We start from the raw sequence: 22,812 nt of genomic DNA on the forward strand, positions 1-22,812 counted from the left end.
AAAGGGAGACAATTATGTTTCACACAAAGTTCACAAACATTTATCTGACAGTCTAATAAGCTTAATATAAAGCATTACCTAATTTAAACAAAATAACTAAAAGAATAGCAGAAGCAAAAAAAACCTCAATTCTAAACCTAATTATTTTGGACATATATTGTTCATTTCTGAGATGTAATAATTAACTTTTGAAAAAAAAAACGAGTGGTAATAAATCAATTTTTAAAAAGGATTTTGAATTCTCCTTGCAAACCTCGGTGCTGTTCACACACATGGCAAATCTATCATAAGGTTTTCTTTGTAAGCCTTCAAGTCACCTGTTGACTTTGGGCAGCCATGTGAATTGCATAAATATTCAACATTAGTTAACAAATAATAATCCCCAAGGCATGTGCATACTAGTTAAAAGACTTTGTTAATTCATTATATAAAAGGACAATAAATGTTTAATAATCAATCATTTAAATTGTTACAGATTATTGCAATGAAGGATGGTACCATTCAGAGAGAAGGCACACTCAAGGATATTCAGAAAACAGAAATTGAGCTCTTTGAACATTGGAAAACACTCATGAATCGACAAGATCAAGAGCTGGAGAAGGCATGTTTTGTTTTTCCAACATCTTAACATTATTGTTCCTTATGTAATAAATGAAGCATTTCATTTTCAAATACTGTTATGATGAAAATACTTTTTGTTTACAGAATAGAAGATACATCTTCTTTGTTCATTACATAAGGGTTGTGAAAGTAACCTGTGGCCACTTGGGTTTTCCCAAGGCTGGTCCCCTGGGGATTGAACATCCAAAACAAAATTAAAAAACAAACAAAGCCTACCCAGGAAGCCTTGAGGTGCTTAAGAGATTGCTTTTTAATGACTATATTAATTGTAGGATGCCTTGAGTGGCATTACTCACATAGTGTAATGCAGGGGTGGACAATTGTCAGACATTAGAGGCCACATTCATCATCCAGAAGAGTGACACCACTTCTCACTCCAAAACAATAATTACCAAGTTTTGAAACTCAAGAACAGAGCTGATATCATTGTAGCCCTTCTTTTAACTAGCAGTTCAAGAGAGTGGACGTTTTACTCCCATATGTGAGTTTCCGACTCCATCTTCAACATTGTTCAGTCTAAGCTTACCTTCTTTACCATGGTTAACGGAAACATGAAATGTGCTCCAAACCATTACTTAACCCTTATTTTTTAAACCCTAATCACTGTCTGAGCTGACTTCAGTATCATCCTCTATTGATAGATTGCATATCTAGGAATCTTTTTGATGCATGCATACCAAACAGATAAATAATCCATGTAGGTTAAATGCATTTGATCACTTTCTTTCTAACAGCAAATTGATTTGAACATAAAATTATCTCAGGGCAAGATTTGCTTTGAAGACATGTGATACTCAACTTCACTTAATTTTCCTGCTTTTAGGAGAGCTTAATTGAAAGAAAACCTGTATTAGATAGGAAGACTCTCCAAAGCACAGTGTATTCCCAAGAGGCTCTACTCCAAGATGATGAGGAGGATGAAGGTGAAGTAGTATTCCAAAAAGGGACATTCTAATTTATTCAGCTGTTTTTTTCACTTAACAATACCAATGCATTAAAGTGTTCAGGAGAAAAAAGTAATGGCAAAGTCACATATATTTCAAGTGTCATTTAAAGGACAGGCCTGCTTGGCTGTGTCAGAAACATCCTGACAGATTGATATTTTTTTATAGATATGTTCTGATTTCCCTGCAAAAAGCTCAGAGTGGAGTCCCTGGTATTTTGAGCACATGATTTTGGATCTAGGCCCTGCCCTGCCTTGCCCTGCCCTGCCCTGCATGTGCCAGCTTTATATATTTTTCTGTGTCATATGCTTCCATGCCATTCTTTGTGAAAAATGCATGCAACGTACTCTAAAGTTACTTTTGGTTATGGCCATATTATTCAATATTAATTTTTAGCAGCAAAATGCAAATATAATAAATGCATTTTACTGCACTCCTTAATTGCATTTAAACTTATAGAGACACATTGTTGCAATATTCAGTTACCTTTCTGCATAATCTACATATCACTCATACACACACGTACATTGAGAGTCACTTTGCATAAATCATGACAAAACCAGACAGTTATCTCAAAATCCATACCTGCCTGCTTATAAGTGCATGCTGCAAGTCGTTTCTGGTGTGAGAGAATCAGTCATCTATCAAAATGTTGCCCGGGGGACACCCAGATGTCTTGCAATCCTGTGGGGAGGTTATCTCATATTGATAAGTTCATACAACTAATTTTAAAAGAACCAGACAGGTGATAAAATGACTGCTGTTCCTATAAGCCAATGATTCTCAACTTGTGGGTCCCCAGATGTTTTGGCCTTCAACTCCCAGAAATCCTAACAGCTAGTAAACTGGCTAGGATTTCTGGGAGTTGTAGGCCAAAATACTTGGGGACCCACAGGTTAAGCTTTCTATTCCTAACTTATTGACCAGGGCTGGATACAGGGAACATATAACTCCCTATTATAACAGGCCCACTGGCTATAGGGCCTTAGCACTCACATTTCAGAGTGTTAGTAAGGCCCTGTTAAAGCAAGACAGCTTCTGGACAAGCCTACATAAGTGTAAAATTTACAGAAGAGACCCTTTTCTCAGCTCCATTGCTTTCAGGGGTACATTTGATGGAGAGCCAAAAGAGGGCTGCTTCCTCCAGGACTGCTCCTTCACAGGCTGCTTAATCTGGAGGCAGTCCAGAGCAGTTCTATTTTGGTCAGACCTCACATGTTGAGTACTGGACACTACCAGAAAGATATTAGCAAGCTGTGATGCATTCAGGGAAGGACAATCAAAATGGTAAAAGGTCTGGAAGCCAAGCCGTATGAAGAACAACCTAGGGAGCTGGGTGACTTTTGCCTGGAAAAGAGAAGATTGAGAAGTGAAATACAACAGCCATACTTAAATATTTGAAAGGATTACATATTGAAGATGGAGCCAGCTTGTTTTCTGCTGCTCCAGAGACTAGGACACAAAGCAGTGACTTGAAACTACAGAAAAGGGGATTTCACCTAAACATTAGGAGGAACTTCCTAATGGTAAGAGCTGCTGCACAGTAGACTATCCTACCCATGAGCATGATAGAATCTCCTGACTTGGAGATTTTGAATGGTAGTCTGGATAACCATCTGCTGAGTGTGTTTTGATTGTATTTTCTTGCATGGCAGGAGGTTGGACTGAATAGTCCTTGTGGTCTCTTCCAACTCTATGATTCTAATATGTTCCATGCAGCCTTGCATCACAGCTTTAGAAAGAAGCTCCTGAATAAAAGTAGTTGAATGACTGATACACAAATTGAAGTTTTGTTTACTTGCTGTCACAAGTTTGACAGCAAATTCTTCTTTTCAGAACTAAATTTATATTCCCCTTAGAAACCGTAATGCAGATGTAGCCCCTGGTTTCATAGAAAAAGACACCTGAATTCATACTCAGGCCACGTTTCTTTTGCACTGCTATGATTAGATTTCTCCATCTATAAATCATGGCTTCCTGAGAAAACCGTGAGCATCTGTTAAATAATTTAAGCATTTCAATGGGAAAGACTGAATTAATCATGAGTGGCTAGTTCACTGGCCTTCTATCATTTTACTTAGAATATAAGACATCAATCTTTGTTAATAAATTCTTGAACCACAAACTTCTATAACAACTGGTTGTTGATCAATGGAAGAAAACTTGGGGATTAAGATATCCTGTGTTTGATATTATCATGAGATCTATTTAGTTTATCTTATGCATGCATAAAGATATGCCACGCATACATACCCATTTGAGGATTTCTTTGGCCCCTTCTATTTCCATATAAAATCCTGAATATCTGTTTTGAACTGGATTATATGGCAATGTAGACTCATATAATCCAGTTCAAAGCAGATAATGTGGGTTATCTGATTTGATAATATGGATTATATGCCTGTGCAGAAGGGGGCCACTTTTATATCTCCTTGGTGTGGGATCCACTATCCCTCATCATCCATGATTCAATCATCACTTAAATAAAGGATTAGGTAGATGATTAGGATTAGGTATTTCTAGCATTTACTTTCTACTCTATTTCCTTTACTAAAAGCATCCTTCCACCCCCATTTTCAAATAATATTCTTCTCTTTATTAGCACCCATGATTTCAGCATTAACTTCCCTTAAATATGATGTTTCTGCCACTCAGACTCAACCCTTGTTCATTCTTATACTTTGTTCTCCATCTTTGTCCTGTGCACATTGACTGGCTCATTGGTGCAACTGAATTCAATAAATCTGAGTAAAAGAGCCCAGTGGTCCCTTTTTTGTGTATTGGTTTGCAGATGAAACACCAGAAAGTGATGATGAGGACAACCTGTCTTCTGTCCTCCACCAAAGAGCAAAGATGCCATGGCGAGCATGCGGAAAGTACCTTAGCTCAGCAGGATTCCTTCTCTTGCCCTTGCTGGTCCTTTCACAACTCCTGAAGCATTCAGTGATGGTCTCCACTGACTTTTGGCTAGCCCACTGGACATCGAGTGCCATTGCTGTCAAGGGAGCAAAGAACTGCTCTCACGAGCAGGTAATAACATTGCTTTGCTACCTCCTTTTTTTAAAAGAGGTCCTTTCTCCTATCTGTGACATCTAGCTGTGCGCTGCTATATTTCTAATTTTCTAGTATGATATATATGCTGTATACAATTCACAGGCTTTCCTGAATCTTTTTGCCTTTTGAGGGCTGCAGAAAATCCTTGAAAATAATCCCAGTAGAGATTACTGCTGCATTTTGCCTTTCTAACTATAGCAATGTAGGTTTTATAACAAACAGGATGAAAATTCACTTAGAAAACTGATCCTTTAAGGCTACAACAAAATGTTATGAGAGAAAAGATAGGATAATCCTTAATGAAATCCACAAAGCTCCACATCTCGACTCCTTTAATTTTAACCAAATCATGCACATTCCCCTATTCTTCTAAACACAACACTTGAGTCCTTTAATTTGAACACTGCTGCAGTCCTAAACACTCTTAACCGAGAAGTAAATTCAGTGGAACTTACTCCTGAGTAAAACACACCTGGATTTTTCCTTATAAATGGTGGTATGTCCTATTACCAGCATCTCATTTTTATTTTACTCTTCTTGTAAACAACTTTAACAGACCCAATTCAATTCCTCATCTATCTGCTGCTCTAAGGCAATTAAAGATTAGTCAAAGGCTGGAATGGCATTGGAATGGCATTATATAGTCAGTTTAGACCAGGCATGGGCCAACTTTCACCTCCAGGTGTTTTGGACTTCATCTCCCAGAAATCCCAGCCAGCTTACCTGCTGTTAGGAATTGTGGAAGATGAAATCCAAAACACCTGGAGGCCGAAGTTTAGAACTGCATCACATGATCAGCGCAGACATCTGTAATGTGGTTTAGCAGTGTTCATTGGTTAAATCCGTGGTTTGGGTTGGTGGGTGAGGACTATAACCCATGTCAAAGTGGGTTATTTTAACTTGTTTTGGTGCAGGTTTTAGTCATGTGTGAAGGCCCACCAAAGAATGCTGATGCATCACCAAACTACAAATCACAGGGTTGCATAGCATTGAGCCATGACAGGTAAATTAGAGGTGAGGTCACTCAAATAGGAGCTCCAGGTGCTCAGATAGGAGTTCCAGGTGATCCAAAGCAAAGGGGGAAGTAGCTTCCTCTTTTGCTTTGGATCAACAATAAGATTACCTCATTATGCAAATCTAATGCACACCCTATTTTTGGGAACGTAATTTAGCCCCAAAAGATTAGCATTAGATTTGAGTAATATGATGATTTAGATCAATAGAATCAAAATATTAGTTATTTAGCCACTATATTTGAAATGCATTTTCATGTTTAATTTGAGAGTATTGTCAATTGAAAAGGATGGGTTTTAACAAATATGAAATCTAAATGCAATATTTCCAAGAATTAAGAGATGATGTGAATATACTATATATATAAGGAGAAAATCTCCTAGGGCCATTGACCTATACATTTAAATGATTCTAGAATATTATGTTTTTCTTCTTCATTCTTAGGAATGCAGATTTGACCATTCCCACTATTCAAAGATATTCACTATTCTTTGTGGCCTTGGGATTATACTGTGTCTTGTAACATCAATAGCAGTGGAATGGACTGGTTTAAAAGTTGCCAAGAAACTACATTGTCTTCTGTTGAATAAAATTATTTTGGCCCCAATGAGGTACTCTACTATGTGAAATCAGAAAAACAAATAGTCTTTCTCTATATAGATAGATATAGAGCAGTGGTTCCCAACCTGTGGTCCATGGACCACCAGTGGCCCACAAGAACTAAAATATGGTCCGTGGCTTCACTGTTACTACACCATTTCAACAAGAGCAACTGGTCTCACAAAAGAGTGCCGAGGTTTATTAAATAAGGTTTTCTGTGGGTGAGCAGGTGGCGACTACTGGGTGGCATACGTTCTGTTTCAGAAACTAGAGCTGATGTGGTCTATCCAATGCAGTTTTCTGAATCAGCACCCCAAGTTATCAAACCGAATGTAAAGTTGACCAAAACTGATTTGTAACTCTTTTGGTACTAATGTTAGATACTGGTCCCTGGTCAAAGTGGTCCCTGATTAAGAGGTCCCTGGTCAAAAAAAGGTTGGAAACCACTGCTCTAGAGATATGATATATGATATAAATTTGAGTATTGTATGTGCATTTTCACCCTACATGATTAGTTAGTTATCGATTCATTCTTTAACTTGTGGAAAGGATTTCACGCATGAAAATTATTATAATTTAAGTATCCATTATTTAGTGTCCCACAAATAAACAAGAACTATGGAAAGAAATCAGAAAGCAGTGAATCCAATGCACTCTTCTCTTCTTATATTTCACTTGACCAAATGAGCCTTGGATGAAAACCTGTTTTGTTCTGGCTATATAGACTGGTGCTTTAAAACGTCATTTATTACCATCAAATGGAAAATCACTGATCTGTGTTTATAAAATGATTTATTAATTGTGCTGTTAAATTTTATATTCAGATAATTGACATGTTTTCTACTATTATTTCTATCTCTTAATATGAAAAAATTTGCTAAGGTATACCAGTATATTATTCAGTTAATTCAAAGAATTAAGAAATCTGATGGACCAGTACAAAGTTAATACAATGATGGTATTTAGAATGGCATAACCAAGAATTCTAGAAACTTATCAGACAATGTTTTTCATTTTCCTTTGTTAAATTGTCAAGTTTTACAGATAAAAGTAAAGTGAATAGTCTTAGAATAATTGTAATAGGCATAAGTACATTTTAATGGTGTTTTTCAGTGTCAGACTTGGTCTTTATTGCCTATTAACAGGTTTTTTGAAACAACACCACTGGGAAGTATACTGAACAGATTTTCAGCTGACTGTAACACCATTGACCAGGTATTTTTAAAATGCATTATATAAATTTAAATATTAATTTTCCTCAAACATAGAAAATTCTGATATTGATGTTGGACAAGATGGCAAGCTGTGAGGAAATCAAATTTCCCCTCTTAAAAGAAAAAAGGAAAGAAACAGTATTTCATTAGAGCAGACTATGATTCAATTATTTTAATGGAAATTAAAAGTTACTGGTGCTTTAAAACGTCATTTATTACCATCAAATGGAAAATCAGCAAAGCCTAGAGAACACAATTATGCTGAGGAAAGTAGAAGGTAAAAGGAAGAGGAGCTGACCAAGGGCAAGATGGATGGATGGCATCCTTGAAGTGACTGGACTAACCTTGAAGGAGCTGGGGGTGGTGACGGCCGACAGGGAGGTCCATGAGGTCATGAAGAGTCAGAGATGACTGAACGAATGAACAACAACAAAGGTTACCATGCAATCAGAGCCTGAACACCTGCAACCAATACTATCTTTGGCAAATGCCAGCTGACTTTTTTGCTGTGGTCCGTTTCTGTTGTTAGTCTAGTCTTGGGATTTTCTGATATGCAACAATGTACCATGGTTTGCATTAACCAAATTAAGAACCCACACCATAGTTTGAACTTCCAAGTGTACCACATACAAACCACAATGCTAAGTTACATTTTTTTATTTACCACATTTATATTCCGGTCTTCTCACCCCAAAGGGGACTTAAGGCAGCTCACAACAAAGGCATAATTGTCTGATCTGATTCACTGAAAAACACATTTGCTTTTGACTAACTTTTGGCATCCGAATCCAAAATGATCCCAGTTTTTTTTCTATCATGTTAACTTTTTAAGGTACAAAAGAAAAGAAATTCGTACAAAGGAAAATAAAGAAAAAATACCTGAATATGTTTTGTTTAGAGTGTTTTTATTCACCCAAAGGCTATATATTGTTACTGTAAGTCAAATTGTGTACAAGTAGTAAAGTTCTGCTACCAAACATACATATTAAGGTCAAAATTTATGCTCTTCTTTCATTTCACTCGTCTTTCAAGCAAGTTTTTCCAGTGCAGTCTTGATGCAAGGAGTTCTGAAGCCTTTTTATAGTCCTAAATCTCATGCCAAATCATTCAACTTATACTGATCAAATCCCTTATTAACGGAGTCATCTTCAATTTCAAAATCTTCATTGTTTCTGTCACTTAGTTCTTCAAGATACTCCTGTTTTTCAAAAGGGGGTAGTTCAGTGAAAACTGGCACTGGGATTTCAGCTGAATGAGGCACTGGGTATGTAGCTGATGGTGGACTAGGATAGTCTCTTTGTCATTTATTTTTCTTGTTATATTCTGACATTTTCACTATACAAAGATAACAGTCACTTGAATGATCTCTGGGCTCTTGCCAAACCAAATGGCAATTTATCATTTGTTCCCTTCGTTCACACCCATCAATTTTGTAAATTCTCAACTCACTGCTTGCACACCTTGTGAGGGGCCCAAGACTTATCTTGACCACCAACTTTTACATTAAAATTTGCAAAATAGGCTTGCCTGGCAAATGCTCTGTTTGTTCTTTGACTGATAATGGTGAAACTGCCACAGATATAATAAAATGAATCAGGGTTGTTTAGGCACTTACGGTGAGAAATAGCAGAGACAGACATTATCTGAGGGAAGGAAACAAGTATGCATGTAAATAAATCATAATAATTCTGCTAACAGAATACAGACAAGAACTCAGACTACACTTCGGAATACAATTCACTCTACAGAGTTGCACACAACCTCTCACCACACTGCCTCATGTGTAACTGAATAGCCTAGACAAGTATGGACCTTTTGCTGGTCTCCAAGGCCATACCCGAGGGAGGTTTGTTCTTAGCCAATAGCAGAGCACTTCCCTTGATACAGCCTGAAGTGCTTGTTGCATTAAGATAAGCTGTAGAGATGTGATGTGATAGAAGAAGACTAACTGCATTTTTGAAATCGGGATGCTTATTTAAATCTGAAGCAGCTGGAAAATCAAACACAACCTTAAACATTGTTCCCCAGTGTTGCCGTTATAGGGCGCACTTGTATCCATGCCACAACAGCTTCCAGGGGCAGTGCAAAGATCTCAGCTATGATTTCAATTGTACAACAAACCACAATGAGTACAAACTGTAGTTTGCATATCAAACTCAAACTGTGGTTTCAGATCTCAGTTCATCGTTCCCAAATCAGATTTAGTGGGCTGGTCTAGGTTCTGATATCAAGTACCTATTGAAGGAGGTTAGAATTGCTCTGCCCGGGAATCAAGTCTTCATAACAGCATCTTAAGCAGTTAATTGACCTTAAAACAGTCTTACATAGATTTTTATCATTCATAGTTCCAAATTTCATCTAGTGACATATAGAAAAAACTGCCTAAGCAATATCCCCCATCTGTTTTGCTGAAAAATATTCAGAAGTATATATGATGTCATTTTGAATGAGAGGAAGATTTCATGTTATCTTTTATTTCCTTGTCCAACACTTAATACTTATCATTATGTTTTCTGTGTTTATTTGCTTAGCACATTCCTGCTACCCTGGAGTGCTTGAGCCGTTCCACCTTGCTCTGTGTATCAGCACTTGCTGTGATTTCATACGTTACACCAATGTTTCTCATAGCACTAGTTCCACTTGCTGTCATATGCTATTTCATCCAAAAATACTTTAGAGTAGCATCAAGGTAAGCATATATTTCCCTTTTCCCCATATATTAAAAGTCATATGTAAATTTGTGTGTATGCATAAATGACACAACGTAAATGACAAATACCTCACAATTAACCCAACTTTCATCTACCAAATACCATGTAATAACGGTTTCTGTGTCTATTTGATTGAGCAAGATAACTCAATTTGTTTTCATTTTTAAAATACAGCACCTCTTTTACAAATTGGAGATGTGCCAGAGGAGGGGGTACCTTGGCTGCTTCTTTTAAAACCAATATTTTTTAACATTTGTTTTTAGGGACCTGCAACAGTTAGATGACAGTACTCAGCTGCCATTACTTTCTCACTTCTCAGAGACCGTGGAAGGTCTGACAACCATACGAGCATTCAGGTATTTTTATTTATTGCACTTGTTTTCCATCACAGCAAGAGTTTTATTGCTTTCGCACTAAATAAACAGCCTGACTCCATGTGATAAGGACAGAGAATTGCCAATTTACTTCTATAGCTGTATGTATGTTTTTATTACTTACTAGCTGTGCCCTGCCACGCGTTGCTGTGGCCTATAGTAAAACTTATCAAAGTTGAGGTAGATATCTGGACTATTATGAAAGAGAGGTACCTACCTATTCCTTCCCCCTTTTCCTCCCCCTTTCTCTCCTTTCTTCCTTCTCTACCTCTTTCTTTCTTTCCTTCTTTCACTACTTGGTTTCATCCTTCTCTCTTTCCTTCATTCCCTCCCCCTTTCTTCCTTTGCCTTTCTTCCCTCCCTGTTTGCTTCCTTCTTTCACTTTTTATTTCCTTTTATTTTACCACCATCATAACAATAACAATAATGCAATGCATTGCCTCTGGGACCTGACACCTCTCCCATTCCTCCAGGGTCTCATAGGAACAATAGCATAATAATAATAATAATAATAATAATAATAATAATAATAATAATAGAAATAACAACCTTTACCCGCTACGTGTTGCTGTGGCCAATCTTCCCTCTTTCTCTCCTTCTTTCCTTCCTTCCTTCCTTCCTTCCCTCCCATCTTTCCTTCTCCTCTTCTTTCTCTATCTCTTTCCTTTCTTCCCCCTTTTTCTTTCTTTTCTGCTGTCTCTCTTTTCTTTCCTTCCATCTTTCCTTTTCTTTCCTTTTCTTCTTCCTTCTTTCTCTAACTTTCCTTCCTTCCCCCTTTTTCTTTACCTCCCTTTCTCTTTCTTCCTTCTTTCCTTCCTTCCTGTCTTTCCTAGATTTTGACAGGGCGGGAAGGGGCGGGGTGGGGTTTGGAGGGGGCGTGAAGTAAAAGGAGGTAAGATTGGGGTGGGGGAGTGATGGAGCGTGGGGTTGCGTGTGTGCGTGCGGCGGTGGGGGGAGTGATGGAGCGTGGGGTTGCGTGTGTGTGTGCGGCGGCGGGGGGAGTGGGGTTGCGTGTGTGCATGCGGCAGCGGGGGAAGTGATGGAGTGTGGGGTTGCGTGTGTGTGTGCGGCGGCAGGGGAAGTGGGGTTGCGTGTGTGTGTGTGGCGGCGGGGGGAGTGATGGAGTGTGGGGTTGTGTGTGTGTGTGCGGCAGGGGTGTGTGTGTGTGCGGGAAGCGGCGCGGCGGGGCTTGGAGTGGGCATGGTTTCCGCAGAGGGAACGTTGGCCGGAAGGGCATGTGCGCGCGCCAGGGAACTTGCGGCTGGGCGCCAATGCGCATGCTCAGTTGTTTTGCCGTTTTGTGAGTGTGTTGTTGTGTTGTTTTTCATTTTGAGTAGATACGTTTGTACCTTGTGGGTTGTGTTATGGGCATGGGAATTTTGGTTAAGTTTCGTTGGGGGATTTTTGAGTTTTGTTGTTTTGCCATTTTGTGAGTGTGTTGTTGTGTTGTTTATCATTTTGAGTAGATATGTTTGTACCTTGTGGGTTGTGTTATGGGCATGGGAATTTTGGTTAAGTTTCGTTGGGGGATTTTTGAGTTTTGTTGTTTTGCCGTTTTGTGAGTGTGTTGTTGTGTTGTTTTTCATTTTGAGTAGATATGTTTGTACCTTGTGGGTTGTGTTATGGGCATGGGAATTTTGGTTAAGTTTCGTTGGGGGTTTTTTGGGTTTTGTTTTTTTTTGCCATTTTGAGTGTGTTGTTGTGTTGTTTTTCATTTTGAGTAGATATGTTTGTACCTTGTGGGTTGTGTTATGAGCATGGGAATTTTGGTTAAGTTTCGTTGGGGGATTTTTGAGTTTTGTTGTTTTGCCGTTTTGTGAGTGTGTTGTTGTGTTGTTTTTCATTTTGAGTAGATATGTTTGTACCTTGTGGGTTGTGTTATGGGCATGGGAATTTTGGTTAAGTTTCGTTGGGGGATTTTTGAGTTTTGTTGTTTTGCCGTTTTGTGAGTGTGTTGTTGTGTTGTTTTTCATTTTGAGTAGATATGTTTGTACCTTGTGGGTTGTGTTATGGGCATGGGAATTTTGGTTAAGTTTCGTTGGGGGTTTTTTGGGTTTTGTTTTTTTTTGCCATTTTGAGTGTGTTGTTGTGTTGTTTTTCATTTTGAGTAGATATGTTTGTACCTTGTGGGTTGTGTTATGAGCATGGGAATTTTGGTTAAGTTTCATTGGGGTTTTTTGGAATTTTATTCTTTTGCCGTTTTGTGAGTGTGTTGTTGTGTTGTTTTTCATTTTGAGTAGATATGTTTGTACCTTGTGGGTTGTGTTATGGGCATGGGAATTTTGGTTAAGTTTCGTTGGGGGATTTTTGAGTTTTGTTGTTTTGCCGTTTTGTGAGTGTGTTGTTGTGTTGTTTTTCATTTTGAGTAGATATGTTTGTACCTTGTGGGTTGTGTTATGGGCATGGGAATTTTGGTTAAGTTTCGTTGGGGGTTTTTTGGGTTTTGTTTTTTTTTGCCATTTTGAGTGTGTTGTTGTGTTGTTTTTCATTTTGAGTAGATATGTTTGTACCTTGTGGGTTGTGTTATGAGCATGGGAATTTTGGTTAAGTTTTGTTGGGGGATTTTTGAGTTTTGTTGTTTTGCCGTTTTGTGAGTGTGTTGTTGTGTTGTTTTTCATTTTGAGTAGATATGTTTGTACCTTGTGGGTTGTGTTATGGGCATGGGAATTTTGGTTAAGTTTCGTTGGGGGGGTTTTGAGTTTTGTTTCCTCGTTGGATACCCCTAACAAATTTATATATATAGATTTATTTGCTATATTTCTACCTCGCTCTTTCTCACCCCGAAGGGGACTCAGAATGGCTTCCAGTTTTGGCAATTATTCAATGCCACATTACACATAGGGAAACAATACATAACACAATTAAACCATAAAATTAATAAACATAAATACCATTACAACCATTAAAACATATTCAAACATATGTATTATGTATATGATATACACAACAATCTATTAATATTTTCATTTATTTAGAATACTTTGGCAGAGTATTGTATTGAGCTGATATATAGAAAAAACAATAAATACAGAAACTACAGAAAGCTGGACATTTTTTGTACAAGTAAATTAGGCATTAGTAATAAAATAGAGAGCAGCATTAATAAAAAATAAATACAACAATATTGCATTCACTAGACAGCCAAAGAATGATAAAGAGGAGAGTAACCTTACATCTCCCACAACAGGCTTAGCCACATAAAAGACCCTGGCTAAAACATTCAATAACCCATCTCTCTAGGGAAAAAAGAATAAGCAGTAGTTCAGATCACTGGTGTTAATTATGATGAGGCTTATATAGGAGGAAGCAGTTCCCAAACCAGCTGCATTTTTGTAAATTCCAAACTTAAACTGGGCTTCAAAGCAAGTTGAAAGTACATGCAAATAATTCCAAACATGGGCCAGAATTCTACATGTGCTACTTAGTTATGTAACTACTTTGGTTTCATAACAAAGTAGTGCATTCTGTTCCACCCTAACACTTCCTGACTTACTGAGCAACAACCATACTGAGTGACAGAGATCTGTTGTCCTGTCAATCAGGACACAGCAAACTGATGTTTCCGTTCCCTTCCACTTGTACTCTCCAGTATAAGTGGAATTGTGGCAGAGATCCTGCTCCTATTGTCATTATCAGAGATCACTCAAAGGAGCAGAATGGGAATGTCTTTGTATTCTCCTTACTATTGTATACTTAGGGAATATGAATATTAATCAGTATATAACTCTAGGTGATGTATTTGTAATTGCAGTTATGAACTCTAGTCAGGCCTGTAAAACACACATTAACTGGCCACAACATTTTGTCCTAGTTGAGGTTTCCAGGCAATCTTCAATAGCAGCCCAACGTAAAATATACAGGCAGTCCCTGAGTTCCAAACATGTGACTTACATATGAGGGTGAGACCACGGGAATCTGCCCCTTGGGAAGGGAAATTCTCTCCTGAAAGAGTCATCATGGAAGAAAGGTGCCTTTACAGAAGCTTTCTTGCCAATCCTCATTTCCATGACAACCCAATTATCACACAGCAGAAAGTGAAGTGAAATCTTCTGAACAGAAAGCAGAACAAGAGTATTACCCTATGCTATCCAAAACCTTTTTAAAAAATACATATATTTGGTTGGATTTACACTTAAAAATGTACCTGTTCCAACTTGCATACAAATTCAACTTAAGAACAAATCTACGGCACCTATCTTGATTGTAACCCAGGGACTGCCTATATTATAATTTTTTTCCTACAACTTCCCTGATCTGGCTGTTCTTTGTTCTGTTTCACCAATACAAATGATTTACATCCAATTTGTCTTCTTGACTTTTCCCATCAATTTACTAGCAACATTTATGCTAAACCAGTGGTTTGCTTGGCTTTGTGTTCAGATTTAAGTATGCTTATGAAATAAAAAAACTTAGATTTGTTGTGTGAAGCAATGTGATTGATATTTGCTTTCAGACAAATAATTTGTTTGAAAAATGAGACAAGATATCATTATAGTATTGTATGATTCCGATTTAAAGTGTTTAGTTTTTGTAGCCTGGGATGAAGAGAAGTCTGGCCTTATAACGCAGTGAGGAAACAGTGTGCCTTTGTTGGCATTCCTCATGCTGCCACACTTGTGCTTTCGTTGAGTAAAAAAAACATTGCAAGATTTCAAATGAAATTTAATTAAACAAGCCAATTTCAAACTAATTTATAAATGTCTGTTTCTGTTTAGACTCAAAGTTAATCAGTTCAGTATTTTATTTTCTGCAAGTTTCATATGCCGTTTAGCTATATTTAGGTGAGACAACTATATTTAGCTGTCTCACATGCAATAGAAATGACATTTGAAATCTGGATTCTAATCGCTAAGCAAAGTACTCAGATCTTGAGATTCTAAAATTAACCCAGTAAGAGAATCATGTTAAGGTGCTATTTAGTAGATCCTTGTTTATCTTGATCCTCATGGTAGCTTCCCAAATTGGTTCAACATGGGCAGGAAAAAATCTGCAACAGATAATTCTTCAAGCATATTTTATAATTCACTATCTCTGTGTGCTCTTTCATTTAATAAATAGCTGCTTTTGGATTTATTTTCAATAAACCATACACAAAGCATAAATACTACATGAACTTACTTACATCTAAGTAAATGTCTGATAGAGAAGAACTGGAATTTAAAGTAAATAATTAACCACCACTAATACATTCCATAGTGTCATTATCTGACAACATATATTGTTTTAAAAGTCAGAGAATTTTATGATGCTCAGAACAATCTGCCTCAATCTTCCTTACTGGTATGGCTATACAGATAAAGGCTCATTTCTGTTTCTAAAGTTTTATATTCATTTGTATTTCTCTACAATTCTTAGTCCCAGAGTCCCTTTCAAAATCTAACTTCTTACAGAATCAGCTGTTACCCTAACATTTGGGTCTCATTATTTAATAGATTTTCATAGAATCATAGAGTTGGAAGAGACCTCGTGGGTCATCCAGTCCACCCCCCTGTCAATAAGGAGGAAAATCGCATTCAAAGCACCCCTGACAGATGGCCATCCAGCCTCTGTTCAAAAGCCTCCAAAAAAGGAGCCTCCACCACACTCTGGGGCAGAGAGTTCCACTGCTGAACAGTTTTCACAGTCAGGGAATTCTTCCTAATGTTCAAGTGGAATCTCCTTTCCTGTAGTTTGAAGCCATTGTTCCACATCCTAGTCTCAAGGGCAGCAGAAAACAAGCTTGCTCCCTCCTCCCTATGACTTCCCCTCACATATTTATGAATGGCACTTATCATGTCTCCTCTCACCTTCTCTTTTGCAGGCTAAACATGCCCAGCTCTTTAAGCCATTTCTCATAGGGCTTGCTCTCCAGACCCTTGATCCTTTTAGTCGCCCTCCTCTAGACACATTCCAGCTTGTCAACATCTCCCTTCAATTGTGGTGCCCAGAATTGGACACAGTATTCCAGATGTGGTCTGACCAAAGCAAAATAGAGAGGTAGCATGACTTCCCTGGATCTAAACACTAGAACCTTATTTATGCAGGCCACAATCCCATTGGCTTTTTTAGTTGCCGCATCACATTGTTGGCTCATGATCAACTTGTCCATGAGGACTTTATTATATCTTTTCTTATCATGTGTCTCTTATGAGACCGAAAATATTTGTGTAGTCTTCATCTATCATTCTTCTTTTTCAAAGGTATGAATCCCGGTTTAAACAGAAGCTTCTTGAATATACGGATTCTAACAACATCGCTTCCCTTTTCCTTACAGCTGCCAATCGCTGGCTGGAAGTTCGGATGGTAAGTGCTATAAGGTTGTATAAAATTATATATTATACCATGAGATTGTATTTTGTTATAAACCTAATTGCCAGCTGTTTTGATTAGGTTCTGGTGTCTTTAATAGTTATGTAGCATCCAAATAAGTAAAAAAAACATTGTTTCATTATTGTCTTTTCTAACCAGGAAAATTTTGACATGTGGAATGTTTGCTTGTCATGCAGTCAATGAAAGCCTTGCAGGAAACCAAAATAAGTCCCCGTTGTCATTTAACATCTTTGTAAATTGCCTGTGTTTTGCAATTTTACATGTTACTGGGAAAGTCTCAAAAACAGTTATATTATATTAATATTAAACAGCAGTAAAGTTCCTGAAGCATCATATGTAAAGAATGTGACAGAGCCGAGCAGGATCTTGCTCAGCACAAGAGCTGTTCTTTCACTATGATTGCTTAACCAGCTGACTTGGCCAAAAATGATTTGGTCACTGCTACACGTTAAAAATGAAACTAATCCAAAATTTCTGTTAATGAATTTGGGTGCGGCAAAGTTCCCAAATCACAGATAATTCTGGTTTCACATTCTCACTGCTTGGAGAGCATCCAAGGCTTCTCTGTGCAAAAGGTGGGGGCAAATAGCAGTGGGCATCCTCAGCCACCGGCTGCCTTTCCATGCTACCACCAAAAAGCCTGTTCTTGTCTCCAGGATAGGACCCATTGTGTCAAGAAATGTCTGGCTCTATCCAACCTTCAGAACCAAGGTATTGTGGAAGAGGTGACATGAGAAATCACCTGTGAAAATGGCACAGGTGGTTTCCAAAATCTTTCATAATACCTGTTGCGGTGGATTGAACAGAATTGACATTAAAGAATCAGGTGATTCTCCATAGAGCCAGTCTCTACCAGAAGACGTGTGCAGGGTGATATAATACATTATCTCTAGGTCTTTACCAAGAATTCTTAACATACATCTCTCCTGACTTTCTGGAAAAGGTGAAATCCTGGCTCTGAGATCAGGCCTTTGCGGGTTAGACTAACTTAATGGCAAAGCTATAGTTTTAATGGACCCTGATGGACTGCTCTTAGGACAATGGCGTAAATTGGCAATTGTTTTAATGTTTTTATAATGTTTTATACTGTTTTTACTTTATATGTAAACCTATGTTTTTTGGAGGGGGGTTTGTTAGCTGTCCTGAGTCCCTCTGTGGAGGTTGAGGTCGGATGGGATATGAATATCCTAAATAAATAAATAACTGCACTGACCTGCTTGGTGTAATCTTGGCCATCATGTAACCCTTCTTTGTGACAGTGCAGTATCCTATATGTAGGCCATACAAATGTTTAGGTCACAAAATGCCCACATTGTTTGCTCTATATTTTAGATAAAGCAAAGCCAGATGTCTGTTGTTTGACTCTGAAATTATCAAGAATAGTTTTAATCTTTCATCAAGAGTGTGCTAAGATACAATGTGGGTAGGAGTGTAGTGCTAGGATTTGAGAGACCTAGGTTCACATCTTGTCATACTTGCTGGGCAAAGGGAAGGGAGCCAAAGTCCCTGCAGATATTTTTGGTCTTCCATCAAGCTTCACTATTAAACAACAACACTGAAACATTTTAAAAGTGTACTCTGGCGGAGCACAAACCTGGAGGGCCACAATCTTCTGCCCCGAAGTGCCTGGTTTCAGTCTTATTTTGTGAAGCTAAAATAAAGAAGGCAAAATCATGTATGCTTTGACTTTTTAATTTTTCTACTTTTAAAATATTTCAGTGTTGTTGTTTAATTGTCATGCATTGTAAATTGTTCAAACTGATGTCATTGAGAGCCACCCACAGATTTTATGATATGGAGTAGGAAAGAAATACTTTAAATGAATTAATTTCAGCCTTAAGCTCCTGGAACAAAGGACAAGATAAACATGCAATGAAAAGAATTGAGTCTTCTTGTATAGTATGACTACACCCTGTAACACAGTTTTGTTCCTGGGTTAAAAATGTCATTTCCTAATTGGTTATAACATAAAAGCATGGGAAACATTATTGAACTGGAAAAGCTTTGTTTTTGCAGGAGATCCTGTAGCACATTTTGCTCTAGTTTTTCAACAAATACCTCATAGAGTCTCAACTAATTCAACATAATTTGTGGCAAAATGAAGTATCTGGGATGGAACAACTACTTTGAAAATAAGGACTGCACAATTAAACAGGAAATAACACTTTCAACCAGGAACAGAACATTTTTCAAATGTTGGTATTTAGTGTTTTTTGTGTTCTTATTTTTCCTTCAGGAATATATCGGGGCATGCGTGGTACTCATTGCAGCTGTTACTTCCATTACAGACTCTCTATATCACACACTTCCTTCAGGTCTTGTAGGCTTAGGACTAACATATGCTCTGATGGTAAGTGAATAAAGTGAAAATATTCTCCTTGGGAGAGAGTAGAAAGATTGCTTTTCAGTCTCCCAAACTGTTCAGCAGGTGACAGGCCTAGACATTCAGTTGTTTCATGTTTGGCATATTAGGCTCTGTGTTTAAGTTTTTCACTCATAAAAATAGGCAGTGACAATGTGAAGGGTATAATTCCAATAGTTTTATTGATATTGACAAATTGCAGCCTCGTTGACTTATGTTTGCACAGTCTTTAGCCTTTTGTCTGAGTATTTCTTGTCTAAGAAACCCTGTGAAATTCATAGGGTTAAAATAAATGAACAAGCACACACACACAAAGAGACACATAGTAGGAACACAGTTTTTATGAGAATGGATAGTGGCACTGGATATTTTTAGTCTGGCTCATGAGATACTTGCTACATTATATATGTCATACCATCTATACCAGTTGTAGATAGAAATCTTATTTCGTTATTTGTTCCAGGTGTCCAACTACTTAAACTGGATGGTCCGCAACTTAGCGGATATGGAACTACAGCTCGGAGCTGTGAAAAGATTCAACAGTCTTATTAAAACAGAGGCAGAAAAATATGAAGGGCTTATCTGTGAGTATAGAGCTATACATATTGCATGGAGGGCTTCTTGAATGTTTAATAACTCAAGCCAACAAGTATTTTTCATCAGATACAATTTTAGGTGATCCTTACAGAGTTTTTTGTGCTGAATTCAGATTTGTGTTTTTCCCCCTCTATCACGTGTAGGTTTTGTGATGAGGCTCATTGAATTGTTAATGCATTTACACACTGATATCAGTATAACCTAAATGATATCAGTGTAAATGCATTAATTATTCTGTTAACCTCATCGCAAAAACTACACATGATAGAGAAAAAATAAACACAGATCTAAAGTTGGTGCAGAAAGCTCTGTAAGAATGACTTAAAATTATATCTGATGAAAAATACCTGTTGACTTGTGTTACACTAATATGATGTAAAATGTAGAGTAGTCCGCTGTAATGTACCATTTGTCATATTTTTAGAAGTAGACATGATGGGGGGAAAAAAGACACATTTAAAATCGGCATTAAAATGATTTAAACTGTGCTACTCTTGTTTCTGATGATTACAAAAAAGTTTGATTTTGTTGGCTTGTGTAATTAGGACAAAGAACAAGAAATACTGTGTTTATCACCAGTAGTTGCTCTTTTCATAACTTTGCTTTGTATGTAGCTCCTGCACAGATTCCTCAGAACTGGCCTGACCAGGGTGAAATTCAAATACAGAATCTGTGTGTCCGCTATGATAGTACTCTAAAGCCTGTGCTGAAACATGTCAGTGCTCATATTTCGCCAGGACAAAAGGTAATTCAGAAATGAACCCTCAAGGTAATATTTTTAGCTCTCAGTGTTAAATAAAACCTATATCCTCAAAAAATAGTTATTTCTTAATGAAACCAAATAAATGATCGACAATGTATTGTCGAAGGTTTTCATGACTGGAATCACTCGGTTGCTGTCAGTTTTCCGGGCTGTATGGCCATGTTCCAGGAGCATTCTCTCCTGACGTTTCGCCTGCATCTGTGGCAGGCATCCTCAGAGGTTGTGAAGTCATAAACCCAATTTTCGTAGTTTCCAACAGACCTCATAACCTCTGAGGATGCTTGCCATAGATGCAGGTGAAACGTCAGGAGAGAATGCTTCTGGAATGTGGCCATACAGCCCGAAAAACATACAGCAACCCAAATGATCCCCATTTTACAAGATGTTCTGCTTATCAGCATTACTTAATAAATGCTGCTTATTCAATGTTTTATTATAATTCCAGTATGATCTCAAGCGTATTTACTTAGATATATGCTTCATTGAAGTCAGATGACTTACTTTGAGATTACTTACTTACTTACTTAGGCGATCCCTCGTTGGACGAGTAAGATGGTCTTCCATCATGGGTTTCCTTGTGGGTCCGTATGTGGCTGTGGAGCCCTATTCTTGCTCTGAGATAAACTTTGAGATACTTTGAGATAAACATGTGCTGAGTTGTAATCCTAGCACTATGCTACAAGGACAAGTCAACCCTACCTTATGGCAACCCTCTCGTAGTTTTCTTGGCAAAATTTATTCCAAAGAGCTTTTCCTTGATCTTTCTCTCATTATGATTGCTAACATTTCAGAGTTCTGTGACCTCTTACACAATTGAATGCCCCCTTCATCTCTTCCCCATTTAAATCCCATGAATCTACTCACCCACAAATCTCTTCCAGAGGTAGTCAATAGTGTAAATCTGGGAACATGTGGGGTCTGGGAGGAATATATATTACTATCATTGCCTGTTTTATTGTGAGACAAACTCATCAGAGTACAGCCTCTTTTCACCCTCAGTGAACATCAGGAATTGAAATTGTATGCATGGAAAGAGATAAGTTACCACTATCTTAGGTCAATTGTTTAGTTGCTTGTATATTGTAGTGTACATTCATTCTCACACTTAGATATATGTTTTCAGAATAAGCAAAGGCAGTAATACTTTTAAATCCTTAAGTGACCCTACATTATTGTTGCCTTCTTCAATTCTTTCTACAAAGCCTGTAACACTGTCTTTGCATGATTCACTTTTAAAGTAACAATTTCTGTACGTTTCCTTTTACAAACATGTTCCATTTCTGATTTTCAGATTGGAATATGTGGCCGAACAGGAAGTGGAAAATCATCTTTTTCTCTTGCCTTTTTCAGAATGGTTGACACTTTTGAAGGTGGGTCTGTACCTGTCCACAACAGGCTATACCTTGAAGCAAGACAAAGGCCCTCTATGTCTATTTTTGTAGCCCTCCAGATTCCCCCTTTTTTTGAGGCAAAAAAGTGAATTGTATGTCTTGGAAGACACCAAAAATTCACATTGAAGGTTCCCCTGCTCACTGTTTAGCTTTTTAAAAAACCTAATTTTCAAAACTAGAAATTATGCTTACAACAGGTTGATGGAGTTGTTTAGTTTTGAGAACTTTAGCAGTTTTTTCAGCCCTTGCAGGGTTCCAGGAAGGAAAAATTGCCCCCTAAACACATTGTATTATCTTTTTCTGTTGTACTAATGACTTCTGATGAATGGGAAACCCAAACTTGCAATTAAATAGGAAGGAAACCAACAGTCAGACAACCAGATAATGAGAACAACAACCTTTATGAATCTTTTACCTTTACTGATTTGGAAATGGCTCTCAATAAATGTAAAAATGGGAAAGCAGCTGGTCTGGATGATCTACAGATAGAACAAATTAAGAACGTTGTCCCGAAAGCAAGGTGCTGGCTGCTGAAGCTGATGAACTACTGCATTGCATTCTGTCAGATTCCCAAACTCTGGAGGAAAGCAAGAGTCAAAGCCATCTTGAAACCAGGCAAAGACCGTAATGATCCAAAAAGCTATAGATCAATCTCCTTGTTGTGCCATCTTTATAAAGTTCTGGAGAAACTTATTTTGCATATGACTACGGCAAAAATGCACCAGTAAGCTGGTTTCAGGAAAGGGAAAAGCTTCACATCACAACTGTTGAACCTGAGTCAGCACATAGATGATGGTTTTGAAAGGCAACAGATTATAGGAGCTGTCTTCATAGACCTGTCAGCAGCATATGATACCG

General features: G+C 37.8%; 1 protein-coding gene across 3 annotated transcripts in view; it reads left to right on the forward strand.

The window, feature by feature from the left end:
• The window catches only part of ABCC8 (ATP binding cassette subfamily C member 8), a 96,027-nt gene that overhangs the window by 67,830 nt on the left and 5,385 nt on the right, over positions 1-22,812 (forward strand). For 2 of the 3 annotated variants that reach the window (XM_067462630.1, XM_060767901.2), the window contains exons 23-34: positions 476-601; positions 1,445-1,544; positions 4,357-4,595; positions 6,078-6,244; positions 7,379-7,448; positions 9,979-10,136; positions 10,422-10,514; positions 16,712-16,814; positions 19,078-19,191; positions 19,667-19,787; positions 20,415-20,545; positions 21,855-21,933. In XM_067462630.1, the coding sequence (XP_067318731.1) occupies positions 476-601; positions 1,445-1,544; positions 4,357-4,595; positions 6,078-6,244; positions 7,379-7,448; positions 9,979-10,136; positions 10,422-10,514; positions 16,712-16,814; positions 19,078-19,191; positions 19,667-19,787; positions 20,415-20,545; positions 21,855-21,933 (1,501 nt within the window). Of the gene's footprint in view, positions 1-475; positions 602-1,444; positions 1,545-4,356; positions 4,596-6,077; positions 6,245-7,378; positions 7,449-9,978; positions 10,137-10,421; positions 10,515-16,711; positions 16,815-19,077; positions 19,192-19,666; positions 19,788-20,414; positions 20,546-21,854; positions 21,934-22,812 lie in introns of those variants that run through there. The other variant, XM_067462631.1, reaches the window with a different exon arrangement.

This window comes from Anolis sagrei, chromosome 1 (genome assembly GCF_037176765.1).
Source record: "Anolis sagrei isolate rAnoSag1 chromosome 1, rAnoSag1.mat, whole genome shotgun sequence".
In the NCBI taxonomy this organism is placed as follows: domain Eukaryota; kingdom Metazoa; phylum Chordata; class Lepidosauria; order Squamata; family Dactyloidae; genus Anolis; species Anolis sagrei.